The sequence below is a fragment of the Anabrus simplex genome, chromosome 13 (genome assembly GCF_040414725.1).
Source record: "Anabrus simplex isolate iqAnaSimp1 chromosome 13, ASM4041472v1, whole genome shotgun sequence".
In the NCBI taxonomy this organism is placed as follows: domain Eukaryota; kingdom Metazoa; phylum Arthropoda; class Insecta; order Orthoptera; family Tettigoniidae; genus Anabrus; species Anabrus simplex.
The window spans coordinates 98525390-98542004 of record NC_090277.1 but is presented as its reverse complement, the minus strand read 5'-3'; the positions used below and the strand labels follow the sequence as shown (position 1 = coordinate 98542004).

Here is a 16615-nt window from a genome sequence, read left to right as displayed (position 1 = left end):
CATCAGTTCAATTGTAAGTATTATCCGGGCGAGTTTTATTTTGACCACCTGGTATAAGTTCCTCGCAGGTAGGCCTACAGTTTTTTCAGAAATATTTGACGTATAGATGTGTTTGTTTTGGATATCCACAGGGTTTGTAGCTACATGTCAGGTGAACTGTATTTTGATAATAATTGCGTCTGATAAATTATTACATTCGAGAAATATACAAAGTCACGTACTGCTGTTTTTTTAGTGACTATACATTCATGAATCTGTCTTTTTCTTCCTCTTCTACTGAGCGTCACATCTCGGGTGGAACATGGTATAAAAGAGAAGATTTTTTGATTGTAATGGGAGGGTAGTTACGCCCAGGTTGAACAATGGTATGTGTGGGACTCACAATAGGGATCTGCCGACCACTGAGGTGTGAACCAATGATTTTGATTGAAGAGTGCGTGTTAGTGTGAGTGGGTCTCCTCTCTCCGCCTTTCTTTGTGAGTTTATTCTCTTTTCTTCGATCGGCCTACGATTACAGGGCGATTACACACTCACATGCACAAAAAGAAGAGAAACGACGCATTCATGGCGAGAACGAGTAGACTGGGTCATGTGAAACACTGTTGCGCCCTTTCGTCTACTTTTGAGGTAATTTACCTGTTTAGACGGTCATCGAAAGTTGTGGGAAAAGTCAAGTTGATATGTCTTCTAATATAATTAAACTTCTTTTTGACGTGAAACTTGTTTCAAATTTAGGTTGGGGGCTCAAGTAGGACCTATAAAGTTAATGAAGCGCTTCGTAATATTATAGTCCAAAAAGTACTTCGCGTCGCCCGATGTCGCCATGTAAACACCCTGGTAATGCCAAATAATTGAAATTCACACGATATTGTATGATCAGAACAAGATGTTTGTACGTTGAGGACGAATTCACGAAGTTGTAACTGCCGATACACTTTCCGTTTCCATTTGAATCACGCGCCACGTCAGCTGATCACAACCCGTTGTGATCTACCAAGTTGGGCATATTGCATAGCTATACCTTGAGGGAGCTATGCTGTGCGTATGGGGGAATATGAGCACAATCCCTGTGCGATCACGGTCTGCCGGCCTGCTTCCAGTGACTTCTTGTAAATTTCTTCTCAAATCCAAAAGACGGTAGCGTGTATCCAGTAGTCTGTGCCAGCGGATTAGGTACAAGGCTGCTACCAGGGAGTGGTTAATTGACGAACCGCATGGCGCTGTTCTTGTGAGTCGCAAATATAGCATAATATTGCTTAGTGAACGAAAGAGGCTTTTACCTAACTGTTTGCTTAGAAAATAGATTTGTACTTTCAGCTTGTGTGGTTGAAAATATTAATTACAATTCCTACAGAAGGATGGAAGTATATGGAGGCTCCAGTGCAAGATGGGAGCTAGTCCATTTCTTACATTTTTTCAGGAGATAAGAAACAAGTTTTACACACTCTACAGCTATTTTATTTTTTAATAAAATCGTCGTTTTGATACACTAAAAAGGCAACACAGTAGACAGGAACTTACCATTTGTATTCCAAGGTTTATTTAAAAAATATGAATTTGGACTTTTTACTTTGGATTGGGATATTAATTTTAATAAGTTCTCAAAAGTGCAATCAGGCAAAAGTGCTCAATTTAATTATGCATCCCAAGTATTTATTCGCTCATGCTCTCCATAACCCTCTTCAGTGTTTAATGTTGTAGGTGGAATTGTTCTATAAATTCCGAAGCGCTCATGAGGAACGAACTGTAGCAGATGTTCGATCTTCTTAAACTTTGCGTCTTTAATCGGTACAAGTCCGTCGTATTTCTGCTCAGTATAGCCATTGATACAAATTTCGGTTTCTTTTCTCTTATATAATATTAGATGTCTTTTTCAGGTTCCACATGTCCAAGATCGAAACAATGCTTCGTGAGATGTAGAGATTCCTGGTACGGATGATTTCAGCAATGAAATGTAAAATTATTTGCAGTTATCTAGGACGGCATGACTAAAAAATGTTAACCGAGCTCGAAATCTGTAGCCGCTTAAGTGCGACCAGTATTCAGTATTCGGGAGATAGAGGGTTCGAACCCCACTGTTGGCAGCCCTGTTTTCCGTGGTTTTCCATTTTCACACCAGGAAAATGCTGGGGCTGTACCTCAGTTAAGGCCAAGGCTGCTTCCTTCCCACTCCTGGCCTTTCCGGTCCTATCGTCGCCATAAGACCTATCTGTGTCGGTGCGACGTAAAGCAACTTGTAAAAAAATAAAAAAAAATAAAAAAAATCTTTGAAGGATAGCTGACCTGCATTATCAACTTTATAATTGAATCTACTGGACTTCTATATTTTTTAAATTGGTAATCTGACTTATTTACTTCTTGTATTGAAAATGCTGAAATGCTACAATTTGTTAGTGGTTCAAACCCGGACTTCCGGGAGTTTAACATTTGAAACTAATACACCAGCAGTAGCCTACTTCTGCGAAGATCATGCAAAAACTCGTTTTTTTCCAAAAAATAGACCTAAACATTTTTCACATGAGCAATTTTACAGTAGTATTACCGGTATGTAAAGTATTTTTAAATTTCGGGTGTTAACTTCATTTACATGTATTCAGGTTGATTTATTCTATAGACCTAATATTATTAACACAGTATAGGCTAACTGGGCTCCTGTTAACGTATTAACAGACTGAGGAGCAATTTATACATATTTTTTATTTTTTTAATTATCTACTGTCTCTTCTGTGTGTACTCCCACAGATTTTGAACACGCTGTGCAAGTGCTGGCGACACTTTGTTTACTCGTTAAAATTAATTAAGACGCATTGCTAGTGTTTTTACTCAGCTTTATGCAAAAGAGCAGATTACTGTGTGTCACTCAACTCGGTCTCTCCCTACGACAGAGAATGGTACATGCATTTGTAAGGACAGTTACATTGCTTGCCTCTTGAAACGTTGCCTGAAACTTAAGTATATATACGAGCAAAAGAACCGTCTCGAAGCATTAAGAAATGTCGTATAAAATGATAAATGTGACATGGAGAGATAAGGTATCAAACGCCACGGTTCTGGACACGGTGACACAACTCAGGTCAGTCCTTCGCACAATACAGAACGATTTCTGTTTGGATCACGTAGCTGTGAGCTTTGTATTCGGGAGATGGTGGGTTCGAACCCCGTTGTCGGCAGCCCTGAAGAGTTTTTTTTCCTGTGTTTACCCATTTTCACATCAGGCTGTTCTTATGAGTTTCGACTTGACATTTGAGCGCTACCTTTTGGCGGAGGCTAAGTGAATTAATAAACAGCCAATCATAGGCTCTAGTTGCGGTTACCAGTGTTGTCGACCTGTTGTTTTCTGTAACCACGTGTGTTGTATTGTGCTCAGTTCTTTCCCCGGTCTTCGTCAATTCACTTGGTCATTCTTGACAAAGCACCAACACTGGTGGCTACAAAAATAATGAGTTGAATGAGCGGTTGAAGAAGCACAATATTTCGGTTAGCGAAGGGGGGAACTCGTGCACCTTTCGAAACAAAAATCCCTAGTACCCAGTTCACGTGCTGGACGAAATAGCCAGGATAGTGGGCACTCCAACATTTCCGACGATACCATAGTATCAAGGGAGAGACGATATTAATATTCCCACCTTTTCTGGACACTGTAAATGTTTTTCCCACGGTTCCACAACCTCGTCCATTTTTCCCTCGTTCGTGGCAAATTTCCCTCGAACTAAGACCGTGTGTGACATTATTGATTAACCCTCTACTGCATACTGTTGCCATTAGGCAACAAATAACTTTTCACCTGTATACATGGATAAATATTGTAGGCAGAGGTAGTTTTGCGTCACACCTTCAACTGTAAAATCAATTAAACATATATTCTAGTGATGCCTTGTTTTTTTTTTTTTTTTTACATAACTTAAGACAAAACAGCCCACAACCAAAGGTACTCCTTCCACCCCGTCAACATCCACGCGAACCAACCAACCAACCAACGGTCGTGCAAGTAACAAGGGAGTAACAGTGCAATACGTACCCATGGCCAGTAGGCAGTAATGTTCGGTCTTTGAATGTTAAAAGCTTAGCGTAAAATCGTGAAAAATCGTATATATACTCCAATATGGCAATCCACATCACATACGAGTGTTAAGCTATTAGGCCCAGTTAAGAATTGCTGGTACATCTAAAACACTGAGCGTATGTTGAACATTAAAGCTTGAAATTTTCTTCACCAAACGGAAACGAAAAATAATTCATGCACTAGAGGGTTAATTTATATTGTTGGCTACTTCTTTCCTTTAAGTTTATATATCTGATGCAGTGAAACTCAGATAACATTGTTAAAATGTTCATTACTCCATTTAAAAGTTACTTTCTGATGTTCTTCAACAAATTTAAATATGAACTGACAATGAGTACATACATTTATATAATTACAAAATAATATTCCAACTATCTTTTTATTTTTTAACTTCGTCCAGTGGAGCTTTATCCGGAAACGTGCCCATAACGCTGGAAGCATTTCCTCGCTGGATAGCAATTCCTATCCTCTGCCTCAAGAATTCTGTTGAAGAGGAGTCTCCAGCGATTGCAGATAGTTGTTTACCAATATCTGAAATCAGACTTTTAGCCTCTTGACACCTCGTCCCCATCGTTTCGACTGCGAATACCACGAAGATGTAGTTGCCCGTTACTGCTCTGTATTTCGTCCCTTTTATTGCGCAGGGCCAATTCCGCAGCAGAACCAGCAGCCTTGCAAGTGTGAGGCAAATGAGATAGTGCTAAAAGTATTGATACACGTGGCATCCCACAGGAGAGATCTGTCTTCGTCTGTGCGACTAATTCCACTCGGTTCTAGGTTCTAGATGTAAAAGCTCCTTTGATAATGTCATTGAACAGGGTCTTGAAAATCGACCAGCACTCTTAGAGCAACTTAAAGCATAAACGTTGTCTTCCGCCCCGCTTATGTGACTGGCATACTTTGCAACCAAGACGTAAGCCGATTGCGATTTTAAACGACATGTTATCCATAAGTGTGTACCCACATTGGGTGACGGCAAAGCCTTTTCCTGAGGAGCAAGATGTCGTGCTCGATCAATTCTGTTGGACATGACAAAATCAAAGATTCGAAAATTCGACGCGTGTTTATCAAATCCCAACTTGTTTATGAATCCAGGGATGCTGAAGAGCTCAAGTTATTGGTGATGATATTCCACTTATTATTTGATATTTTACTGATGTATTATTGCTGTACGTACAGTATTGCAAATACATTTCTTATTTCACTTATGTTATTTGAAGTTTTAACTTTTTTCTGTTAATTAACCATATAAAAGTGTGCATACCTGCCAACTTTCCCGATTTAGGCGGGAGACTCCCGATTTTCGACAGTTCTTCCTGCCTCCCGATTATTCTGTTATTTCTCCCGATTTTGGCTTTTTTTTGTGGGTGTATTTCAAACATTTGTTTCCAAAACCCGTCATTTCAGCTTTGTACGCCAGTGCCCGAGAGTCCTTCATTAATACGAGAAATGCGCGCGAATGTGCGATGTTTATTGAAACCTGTAATATCGCGACGCGTATATCGATTGTCAATCTCTCGTTCTCGCGTGCTTTGTTCATGTTCGTTCACATTACTCTAGTCGATTCTAGAGACTAGTCGCTAGATTTGGAGTCCTTTTAGCAATTTAGTGACAGAATTCCGAAGATAATGATTAGTGACTTTAAAAAATGATTTTAGGAGCCATCTGGAGACAATTCTGGCGAATTTTAATTTATTTCTTGATAAAATAGCTCATGCTATTTTTTGGAAGGCCTGCCAGAATACTTCCTGTGAGGGAATTGAGATGTGTAATTTTTAGCCTTGTAGCTTCGTATGGCAACAGTCGGGTTTTGAGACTATACGTGTTCTAATATATACCATAGTACTCCTGTATTGCGCAAGACATATAAAATAAGCAGGTTTGACCAATTGTATCTTCTGATTTCTCCTGATTTTCACATCAAAATCTCCTGATTTTTTGTTTTGTAAAGTTGGCAGGTATGAGTGTAACATAAAACTAATGATATGCATTTTTAGCAACAAAAGGACCGGTTTGTGCTACTATCATCTATAACGACTGTTAATTGGCTGTCATTTCGGAGTCATAACAGTTCTCGACTGTATTTCTCTATACGATCTACATATCGACTCCCATTTACTTATTAGTATAGGTCGGTAAGGAGAGGGGGAATATATCACGTCATTGTACAAAGCAATTAAAATAGCTCTTGCACTTGTTGAAGAAGAAAGGTTGTACTAATTACTCAGTCGTGCATTAAACCACACTAATCTGTGGTGACCTACGTCCGAGTTGTTGACAGCCGTGACGTTCGCTTTTCACTGCCCCAGATACCACAACCAAGTAAACAGGTAGCGCACATTATACCCAGTGGTCATGCTCAGAGAAGGAAGGAGTCCTGATTTTTTTTTTTTTTTTTTTAACATCTTAACTGATATTAACAAATTGCTAGCTTCATGGTCTGGGAGTAGCCAGCCTGCCGTAGCTTGAGACTCCGGGTTCATTTCCCGGATTAGAGACCGATGACCTAGACGGTAGGCCCCTTTATACAACAATCATCATTGTCATCATCATCATCATCATCATCATTCCCGGCCAAGTCAGGGATTTTTATACGAATCTGAGAGTTGATTCGTGCTCCAAGAACAAAATAATAATGTGTATGTTGGGTATTCAGCTGGTTTGATCCTCCACAGCTCCATCAAAAGCAATGACAGATAGCCCAGGCGTCACTGAAGAGGCATACTAGGGAAATGAGGAGTGATGTAGTCTCCCGTTGCTTTCCTCACCGAGCCAGAAGTTGCTATTGCACATCAGTCTGGTTTTATTACATTATTGTCTTTATTAGATGGGTATACCCGCATTAATTTCAAAGATGTAGTTCCTTGGCAAGTTCACTGAAACGCATACACCAACCGACCCTATTATGAGCGATATTTTCACACCATTCATAACAGGGACTGGCTGTATAAGGAATGGCATTACTAGCATCGCTCATACCTCAGTCACTTTCATATTGTCAAAGCCAAGGATGAGACTGAGACAGATCAATGAAAGTAACAAATTGCTCTAGCCCATACCAGAAGACATAGTGCACTGTAAACACTACATCTCGGCAACAAGGGTGTAATAATAATAATAATAATAATAATAATAATAATAATAATAATAATAGTCCACCTCTGTGGTGTAGTGGTTAGTGTGATTGGCTTCCATCCCCGGAGGTACGGGTTCGATTCTCGGCTCTGCCACTGAATTTGAAAAGTGGTACTAGGGCTGGAACGGGGTCCACTCAGCCTCGGGAGGTCAACTGAGTAGAGGAGGGGGGGCGGGGTCTATTCTCTCTTTAACCATCCTCGTAGTGGTTTTCCATGGTTCCCCACTTCTCCTACAGGCAAATGCTGGGATGGCTCCTAACTTAAAGCCACGGCCGCTTCCTTCCCTCTTCTTTGTCTATCCCTTCCAGTCTTCCCATCCCCGCACAAAGCCCCTGTTCAGCATAGCAGGTGAGGCCCTCTGGGTGAGGTACTGATCCTCTTCTCCAGTTGTATCTCCCCGACTTATTGCTTCACGTTCCGGGATCCACGATCCAGCTGGGATCCCTCGCTGAGTCTGAGGGAAAAGCCAACCTTGGAGGGGTAAACGGATTAAGACATGAGAGGCCGACTCGTTGGAGGAATGGTCAGCGTACTGCCCTTCGGTTCAGAGAGTCCCGGGATCGATTCCCGGCCGAGTCGGGGATTTTAATCGCTTCTGATTAATTCTTCTGGCTCGGGGACTGGGTGTTCGTGTTTGTCCCAACACTCTCCTCTTCATATTTAGACAGCACACCATATTACCAGCCGGGTTGAGTAGCACAGACGGTTGAGACGCTGGTCTTGTGACCCTAACTTGGCTGGTTCGATTCTGGCTCAGTTCGGTGGTATTTGAAGTTGCTGAAATACGTCAGCCTCCTGTCAGTAAAAAACTCCTGCGGGACTAAATTCCGGCGTCTCGATGTCTCCGAAAACCATAAAAGTAGTTAGTGGGATGTAAAGCCAATAAAATTACTACACCACGCTACCAATAGTTATTACATCCCTTCACATAGGGTTGGTGTCAGGAAGGACATCCGGCCGTAAAACAGGGCCATATCCACATGTGCTACGCACTTCGTACCTGCGTCACCACAGTTATGGGAAAAGTGATAGGGGAAGAATGTTAGACAACATGACGTTGGCTTGGGCCTGTTTCTTTTCCCCCTGATCCTTCATCTTGTCTAGTATTCGGCTATCAGTACTGGTCCGTACAGACTTGTAGTAGACTGGGTGTAAGTACTTACGAGTGAGGTCATAAATCATGGCGCTAGTTAGCCACAACAAGTGCAGTGTAGAAAGTCCAGTCCATCGCAACGTGACGCAAGGAATGTGGGTAGACTTTCTCCCGCTAAAAAGCTGGCGGCAGGTCATTAAAAGAGTTCTCTGTCCATGTCTAATATTATGTTCCGACGAGGTCACCGCCCTTTGGATCGCTCAGTGTTACACCACTGTACGTACACCATGTTCGATTATTACAGCTCTGTGCGGATCATCATAAATCTCACAGTAAATTGGCTAGATATCTCATGCTGCGAGCCGGGACATCAAACAGCAAGCAAACCTATCGAACACAATGATCAAATACTGACCTCCGCTCCAACATCTCTTCGTCAATCTGTTAGTCGTTCTTTGATTTTTAAAAATTATTTACAAATGAAATGACGTATGACTTTTAGTGCCGGGAGTGTCCGAGGACATGTTCGGCTCGCCAGTAGCAGGGCTTTTGATTTGACGACCTGCGCGTCGTGATGAGGATAAAATGATGATGAAGACAACACATACACCCAGCCCCCGTGGCAACGAAGTTAACCAATGATGGTTAAAATTCCCGACTCTGCCGGGAATCAAACTCGCGACCCCTGTGACCAAAGGCCAGCACGCAAACTATTTAGCCATGGAGTCGGACTTTATTTATAAACATAATATATATACGACATGGCCCTCTAGCCCTGTACGTTCTGCTTATAAAAGTCCCGCATGCACACATGATGATTGGGATGCCTAGCCACTGGTTTACAAAGGGGAGCTTCAGCGTGCTGTGTTTCGGATGTGAAACTGTTTTTTAACGTATAGTTAGGGCCCGGATTTTAGTTTAATATCACAGTGCGAAATATGTATATTTAAGTGCAGCAAATGTCAGTGAAATATGTAATACTAGTAACATATATTTAATATTCATAAAATAATAAATAGTACTAATGCACTAAATTTACAAAATGTTCGTATATTCTTTTTTTATGACTTATGGTTATGATATGAAACTGACATTGCTTTAAATACATCCATATTTTATGACAGTCACCGTTGTTGCTTTAAGATAATTCGCTTTCTAATTTTGACAGTATTATATTATCTAATTGGGTGTAACCCCTCTTCATCCCTTCAGAGATTGAAAAGAATGCTTCTTACGTGCTAGAGGGTGCTTATATAGGGAACATAATTTCGGAATTTAATATTTCATTGTTTAGTCATTTGGAATGAACCAGTCAGGACATTCCCTTTTCTATTCGGAGGCAACAAAAGGATGAATTTTGATCTTCTTCTGTTTCAGCGATGGCAGCGCCGGTGGTTTGTCTTGTACGACGACGGGGAGTTGAGTTACTCCGTGGACGAACACGTAAGTTGCTCATTCAGTTGTTAATTGTACAGTGGATTTCTGACATAATATATTCTTGTATTGATACCCTGCTGATGCGCTTGAGGTGTGACCGTGAACGACCTATACAACTTCAAAGCCAGCGAGTTGGAAGCATCCATCTGTGTTGTATGTCGAGTGTTAGCCATGTACCTGGTGAAGTTTCAATTCGCTGATCTTAATTAAGTCAGGACTGGAGTTAGTTCCCAACCATTTTCGAGGAGACACTCGAGTTGGTTCCCAACCGTTTTCGAGTAGAAACTGGAGTTAGTTCGCGATCATTTTCCAGGAGAAACTGAAGTTGGTTCTCAACCATTTTCGAGGAGACACTGGAGTTGGTTCCCAACCATTTTCGAGGAGACACTGGAGTTGGTTCCCAAATATTTTCGAAGAGACGCTAGAGTTAGTTCCCAACCATTTTCAAGGAGACACTCCTCAGTTGGTTCCTAACCATTTTTGAAGAGACACTAGTTGCTTTCCCAGTAAACATAATCATTTTCCTTCCCATATTTAACTGACTGAGGACTGTCTACTGCTATTGGTATGGGTATGATAAAAATGTTGTGCAATATCAAAATTTGTTCCCCAGCTTCGAGGTAAAAACAGATAAATTATACACTGAAATAATGTTTAAAATTTTGTTTTAAGTCATGGCTAATAATTTTTAATTATTATGTGTTGGAAGAGTGCTTGAATATCTAGTTATACTGAATTTTTAAAGTTGTCAGTCCAATTCTGCTCTAGTGGCGTTCGGTTCAGAGGGTCCTGGGTTCGATTCCTGCTCAGGTCGGGGATTTTAATATTAAAATGGATAATTCCCTTCGCCCGGGGACTGGGTGTTTGTATGCCATCCCCAGCAATCCTTCTCTTCTCATGCACTTTCCTTTTGCGATCCGTCAGAACTTACTTTCTGGAAGAGTCTCGTGTTTGCAGATCTACAGTCAGATCGACAAGAGCCTTACGACCCAATTGCACGTAGTCTATGAACCACACTTCTGCATATTATAAGAATCTCCCTCAACACACATCAAACAAAGTTGCTGCAGCACATGGAAACACTTAAGCTGCGGCACTAATAAAATCCCTATAAAACAATATTAGATATATCATTATATCAAATGCTACTAGATTGCCAATAAAAATATAACTGCAAAACTATTTAATACAGAATAACTAATAAACTCTGTCGCCAGGACATATTCGCAACACATCATCATCGTCATCATCAGCATCTTCAGGCGCTGGCATTCTGACCTCAACTTGGCAGCTTCGATCCTGGCTCAGTCCGGTGGTATTTGAAGGTGCTCAAACACGTCAGCCTCGTGTCGGCAGATTTAGCCTACTGGCACGTAAAATAACTCGTGCGGGACTAAATTCCGGCACCTCAGCCGTCTCCAAAAACCGTTAACCTAGTTAGTGCAATGTAAAGCTAGTAACCTTAGATCATCATCTTCTTCATCCTTTCCGCCTATCCAGCTCCTGCCTGGTCACCGGCTCCATGCCTAAATGGTTAGCGTGCTGGCCTTTGGTCACACAGGTCCCGGGTTCGATTCCCGGGAGGGTCAGGAATTTTAACCACCATTGGTTAATTGCGCTGGCACGGGGCTGGGTGCACGCATGTGTCGTCTTCGTCGTCATTTCATCCTCATCATGACGCGCAGGTCGCCTACGGCCCTTAAATCGAAAGACCTGCACCTGGCAAGCCGAACATGTCCCGGCACTAAAAGCCATACGCCATTTCATTTCAGGGCATTATAGCACGTCTGCGCCTTCATCTCTCCCGCCAATATCCAGTATTCGGGAGATAGTGGGTTTGAACCCCACTGTCGGCAGCCCTCAAGATGGTTTTCCGTGGTCTACCATTTTCACACTAGGCAAATGCTGGGACTGTACCTTGTCGGTGCGACGTAAAACAAAATCTACTTTTTGCACTCTTTATTGAATCAATCCATCTTATCTAGGTCTCCCTCTCGCGCTGTCTTTTCCTCGAATTTCATCTACATCATTTGTTTTGGTATTCATCTCCAAACCATCTTAGTTTACTCCTATCAGTTCTCTCATTTAGATATTCAATTCCGACCTCCTTTCTAACGTCTTCGTTTCTCAATCTGTCTCTCCTTGCCTTCGCGATCATGCATAATGTAAGCGAGGTCCAATACCGCCCTATGCACATGCCCCAAGTTTTCGGCCATTTTATAAGATATCGATCATACATAATTTAAGCGTGGTCCAATACAGCCCTATGCACATGCCCCACGTTTTCGGCCATTTAATAAGATATCGATCGTACATAATGTTTGCGTGGTCCAATACCGCCCTATGTACATGCCCCAAGTTTTCGGCCATTTAATAAGATATCGATGTGTGCACTCACGTCTGACAGTTGACGTGCGTACAGTTGAAGGGAGACAATGTTGAAAGGTGGACCTACAGTACCTACCGACTTCTAAATGTTGTATTTATTGGTTAAATAAATCAAGTGTAAATCAGTACGTGTGGCCCTGACCTATCAGTGTTGCCAACTTAGCGGATTTTCCGCTAAATTTGGCGGAATCAAAATACTGTCAGCGGAGAAATATATCATTTAGCGGACAGCGGATTTTTTGGCGGAATTCTAGATTTATTATAGCGGAATTCAGCGTTTTATCCATTTTACTGTTTAAAAAAAATTGTACTCCAGTTCCGAGCTATTCCGTATTTCTTGTCAGAAGCTAGCAGTCACATGAAGAAAACACATTATTTGGATTTTATGTTATGAGATCATGGTATCATAAATTTGTAATGCGTGGAGAAAGAGTGCTTATCTCTTAGTTGACGGAAGATGACAGATAATGAAACTGTGAGAGAGTAGCATTTATATTTATGCTATGAAGGAAGACCGTTTGAACTGGCCTGTTCTGTGTGTGGCCCCTGAGGTAGGGGATTCACCTAGTTTGCACCCGCCACTAAAACGCCTACAAGTTTTAGCTCGCCGGCTCGCAGGCAGGGGGTTAATCCCAGTGAAACTCACAGATCAGGCGAATGCAGACATTTACTTACTATTATTATTGCTCATTATTTGAGATCAAATTTCTTAGCGGATTTTTAGTACTAATTAGCGGATCTTAAAAATATAAGTTGGCAACACTGTGGTCGATGAACATCGTGACAGGCTAATTTAGTCATCTGTTTTCCGTGCTACCCGTTCCAAAGAGCAAATAATCGTGTTGATAGTGAACCTCAGATAGAAGACAGAACTGACATTTCAAATTCACCTTGTATTTTTCATCCTACCTTTTTATGGCTAAATTGTTAGCGTGCTGGCCTTTGGACACAGGAGTCCCGGGTTAATTCCGCTGGCACGGGGGCTGGGTGTATGTGTAGTCTTCCTCATCGTTTGATCCTCATCACGACGCGCAGGTCGCCTACGGGAGTCCAATCAAAAGACCTGCACCTGGCGAGCCGAACTTGTCCTCGGACACTCCCGGCCCTAAAAGCCATAAGCCATTTCATTTCATTGTTGCGTCCTTGCCAGGAAGTTTTTAATAGCCTACACAATAGCCGGAAAGTGCCTTGTTGTCTTAGTCACACGTGCCCTGAAGTGTTTTCTGTTCTTTTCCAGGAAAATTACTCATTAAGCGAAGGACGTTATTATTGTAATTATGTGTTGATTTCCGTATTTATTGTTTGCACAGTAATTCCTCTGACCTATTTCACCTTGACCATCGCGAGATGCGCAGTTACACTGAACGTTTTTTTGTGTTAAGTGCCATCCTCTTTAGGAACTTACAGCTTGTGAGGACGTAATAATAATAATAATAATAATAATAATAATAATAATAATAATAATAATAATAATAATAATAATGAAAATCCACAGCCTGTTTCCTGTCATTCGACCGGATCAGGAATGGAATGAATGAAGCCCCCATCTAGCGGCGAGGATAGGAATTGTGCCGGCTGCCGAAGTTTGTCGCACTACTCTGGGGCAATGATTAATGAAAGGAAATGATATTGGAGTGTGTTGCTGGAATGAAAGATGACAGGGAAAACCGGAGTACCCGGAGAAAAACAGTCCTGCCTCCGCTTTGACCAGCACAAATCTTACATGGAGTGACCGGGATTTGAACCACGGTACTCAGCGTGAAGAGGCCGGCGCGCTGCCGCCTGAGCCACGGAGGCTTAATAATAATAATAATAATAATAATAATAATAATAATAATAATAATAATAATAATAATGTCTCCTACCGAGAAACAGTTCCAAATGTCCCCGTTAGATTGCGCCACACTGCGGAGATTACTTCATTCCTACCTTCTCTCCTCTCGCAAAGGTAATTCATGTCCGTTTTTTAATTTACACATTTCATTTACGTTGCACCGACACAGATAGGTCTTATGGTGACGATGGGATGGGAAATGCCTAGGACTTGGAAGGAAGCGGCCGTGGACTTAATTATGGTACAACCCCAGAATTTGCCTGGTGCGAAAATGGGAAACAAAGGAAAACCCTCTTCAGGGCTGCCGACAATGGGGTTCGAACCCACTATCTCCCGGATGCAAGCTCACACGTCCAACTCGCCCGGTATAAGACCTCTCTGTGTCGGTGCGACGTAAAGCAAAATTGTTTAAAAAATTGTAAGTCTTCTTAAGGCCGACCTCCACACATCGGGAACGACTTGCATTTAGAAGATTGCACTTATCGGAAGCGAAGGGAAGAGAAGAAATACGAAGCGAACAAAATGGATCTCCCGATAGGCTTATTATATTTATGCGAAGAAGCTGACAAAATACAGAAATTATACGAGAAGGAAATTGTGGATTCATAATATTTGTTTAACCAGGGACGCTCTTGACTTTGTATTGAGAGTTGAAGACACATTTATTCAATTAGGATGAGTATTTCTATATTTCCGCAATTATTTTACTTGGTGGAACAATATTTAACTAAAGAATTCCACTCGATTGTGTGTTTCTGTGTCTGCAATAATACGTAAGCCATCTATAAATTAAGTTTCCCTCATTCTTTTCTTGTAAAGTAAACGTATTTAGCCGGGATACATGAGAATGCGTGACATATCAACATCTTGCTTGTGAACAGTGGAGATTTCCTTCTTCTGAAGACGAGGAACAAAGTTGTCCTCTGCGAAATGTGAGGAATTTCCCCTCCTTTTCTTGACACGGCCGTGAAAACATCAACCTTAAGACATGGCCGAGCGTTTTCAATTTGTTCACATCCTGGGAAATGGCATCGAGTAGTAGTAGTTGTTCCTAGGGTGGATCATACCGCTGCTATGACGGATCATCTTCAAGTTTCTTCCTAACAAAATGAACTATGACAGAACTACCTAAGTGAAGGCACGAAGCCGAGGAGAGAAGATGCGGTTTCGGTTCTCATAACTAACAGACGTACAGAACAATTAGTTTAGCCGTCAAGAAACAAGTTATGACGTAGACACCGAGGGTTCGAACCCGGACGGTGGGTGATTATTTTTGGCTTGCGTTCGTGACGTTACTGCACGAGAAGGAATGCGAGGCGGATGACCTTGGAGAGAAGACCAACTCCATCCAGTCCCTCCACTGAAATATAGTAACCCGGATGGAGTCTGCTCATCTTAACGAGTCTTCGACTCCATATAAATTGGTATGTTCGAGCGTGTTTTATTTTTAATGATCCCATCCTTGCTATTTTTAAGCCTTCGATTTATGGACTGGCTCTTGCGCTCCTCCTCTCTCTACCTTATAGCAGGCTAAAAAGTATTACGCTTGACATCAATTGTGATTACTTTCACAATTTGCATTGTCTGTTATTTTACTGCCCCTCAAAATGACTCGGAATCTTGTCTTGCACTTAAGTGAAGTTCGTTTCCATGTTTCCTATTACAAGTTAAAAGAAAATACATCACTTCACTGCGGCTTCAGGACATATTCTGCATGCGTGATGTGAAAAAAAAAGTAATTCTATGTACATCAGTGGCCAGAGCGATAATAATGTAAGATATTTAATAGAATATCCTAGTGGACCAGTGCTGCGCTGAAGCATTCGTTATAAATAAGCAGATAACTCTGCTAAATAAGTTCAATCGCCTCGTTAGTTGGGCACAACGTCGTAAATAATAATAATAATAATAATAATAATAATAATAATAATAATAATAATAATAATAATAAAGTGAAATTCCTTGGAGAAATCTCTGAGCCTTTTGAAATATGTACGGGCGTTCGTCAAGGTGACGGCATCTCCCCTATTCTGTTTAACTTAGTTCTAGACAAAGTTATTAGAGAGTGGGAAAAGGATATCAAGGGTGTGAACATCGGAAATTTGGGAAGCAAGGTCAATGTGAAATGTTTAGCATTTGCTGATGATCTCGCAATCATTATTAAGACCAAGGATGAAACAAGGTATGCCATACAGAGACTACACAATATAGCATCAAAGGCAGGCCTCCAGATATCCTACGCGAAAACCAAGTACATGGAAAATCTACGTCAAAATAGCAAAAGAACTCCGCTAGAGATGGAAAACTGCACAATTTCACAGGTGACCTCCTTCAAATACCTTGGAGAAATTATACTACCATCAGGATTAGACAGTAGTGCCAATGTAGAAGGAAACACCAAACTACATAGGGCATACAGACTGACGTGGAATTACTACAACAAAAGAGTCATATCGCGTAATGCAAAATTACGACACTACAAGACAGTTGTATTGCCCGAAGCTTTATATGCCTCAGAAACCACATGCTTAGGTGGTCACTCTAAAATTACAGAAATTGAAAAGCAGGAGCGGAAAATTCTCAGGAAAATTTATGGTCCTACGAGAGAAAATGGAATGTGGATTAAGAGGAGAACAGCGGACCTCTACTCCTTCACCGACAGG

At 41.4% G+C, this 16615-nt stretch overlaps 1 protein-coding gene across 1 annotated transcript in view; it reads left to right on the top strand.

The window, feature by feature from the left end:
• osp (outspread) overlaps nt 1-16615 on the top strand; it is a 558133-nt gene that overhangs the window by 367637 nt on the left and 173881 nt on the right. The window contains exon 3 of the mRNA XM_067157021.2: nt 9671-9736. Coding sequence (XP_067013122.2) covers nt 9671-9736 — 66 coding nt within the window. The remainder of the gene's footprint in view (nt 1-9670; nt 9737-16615) is intronic.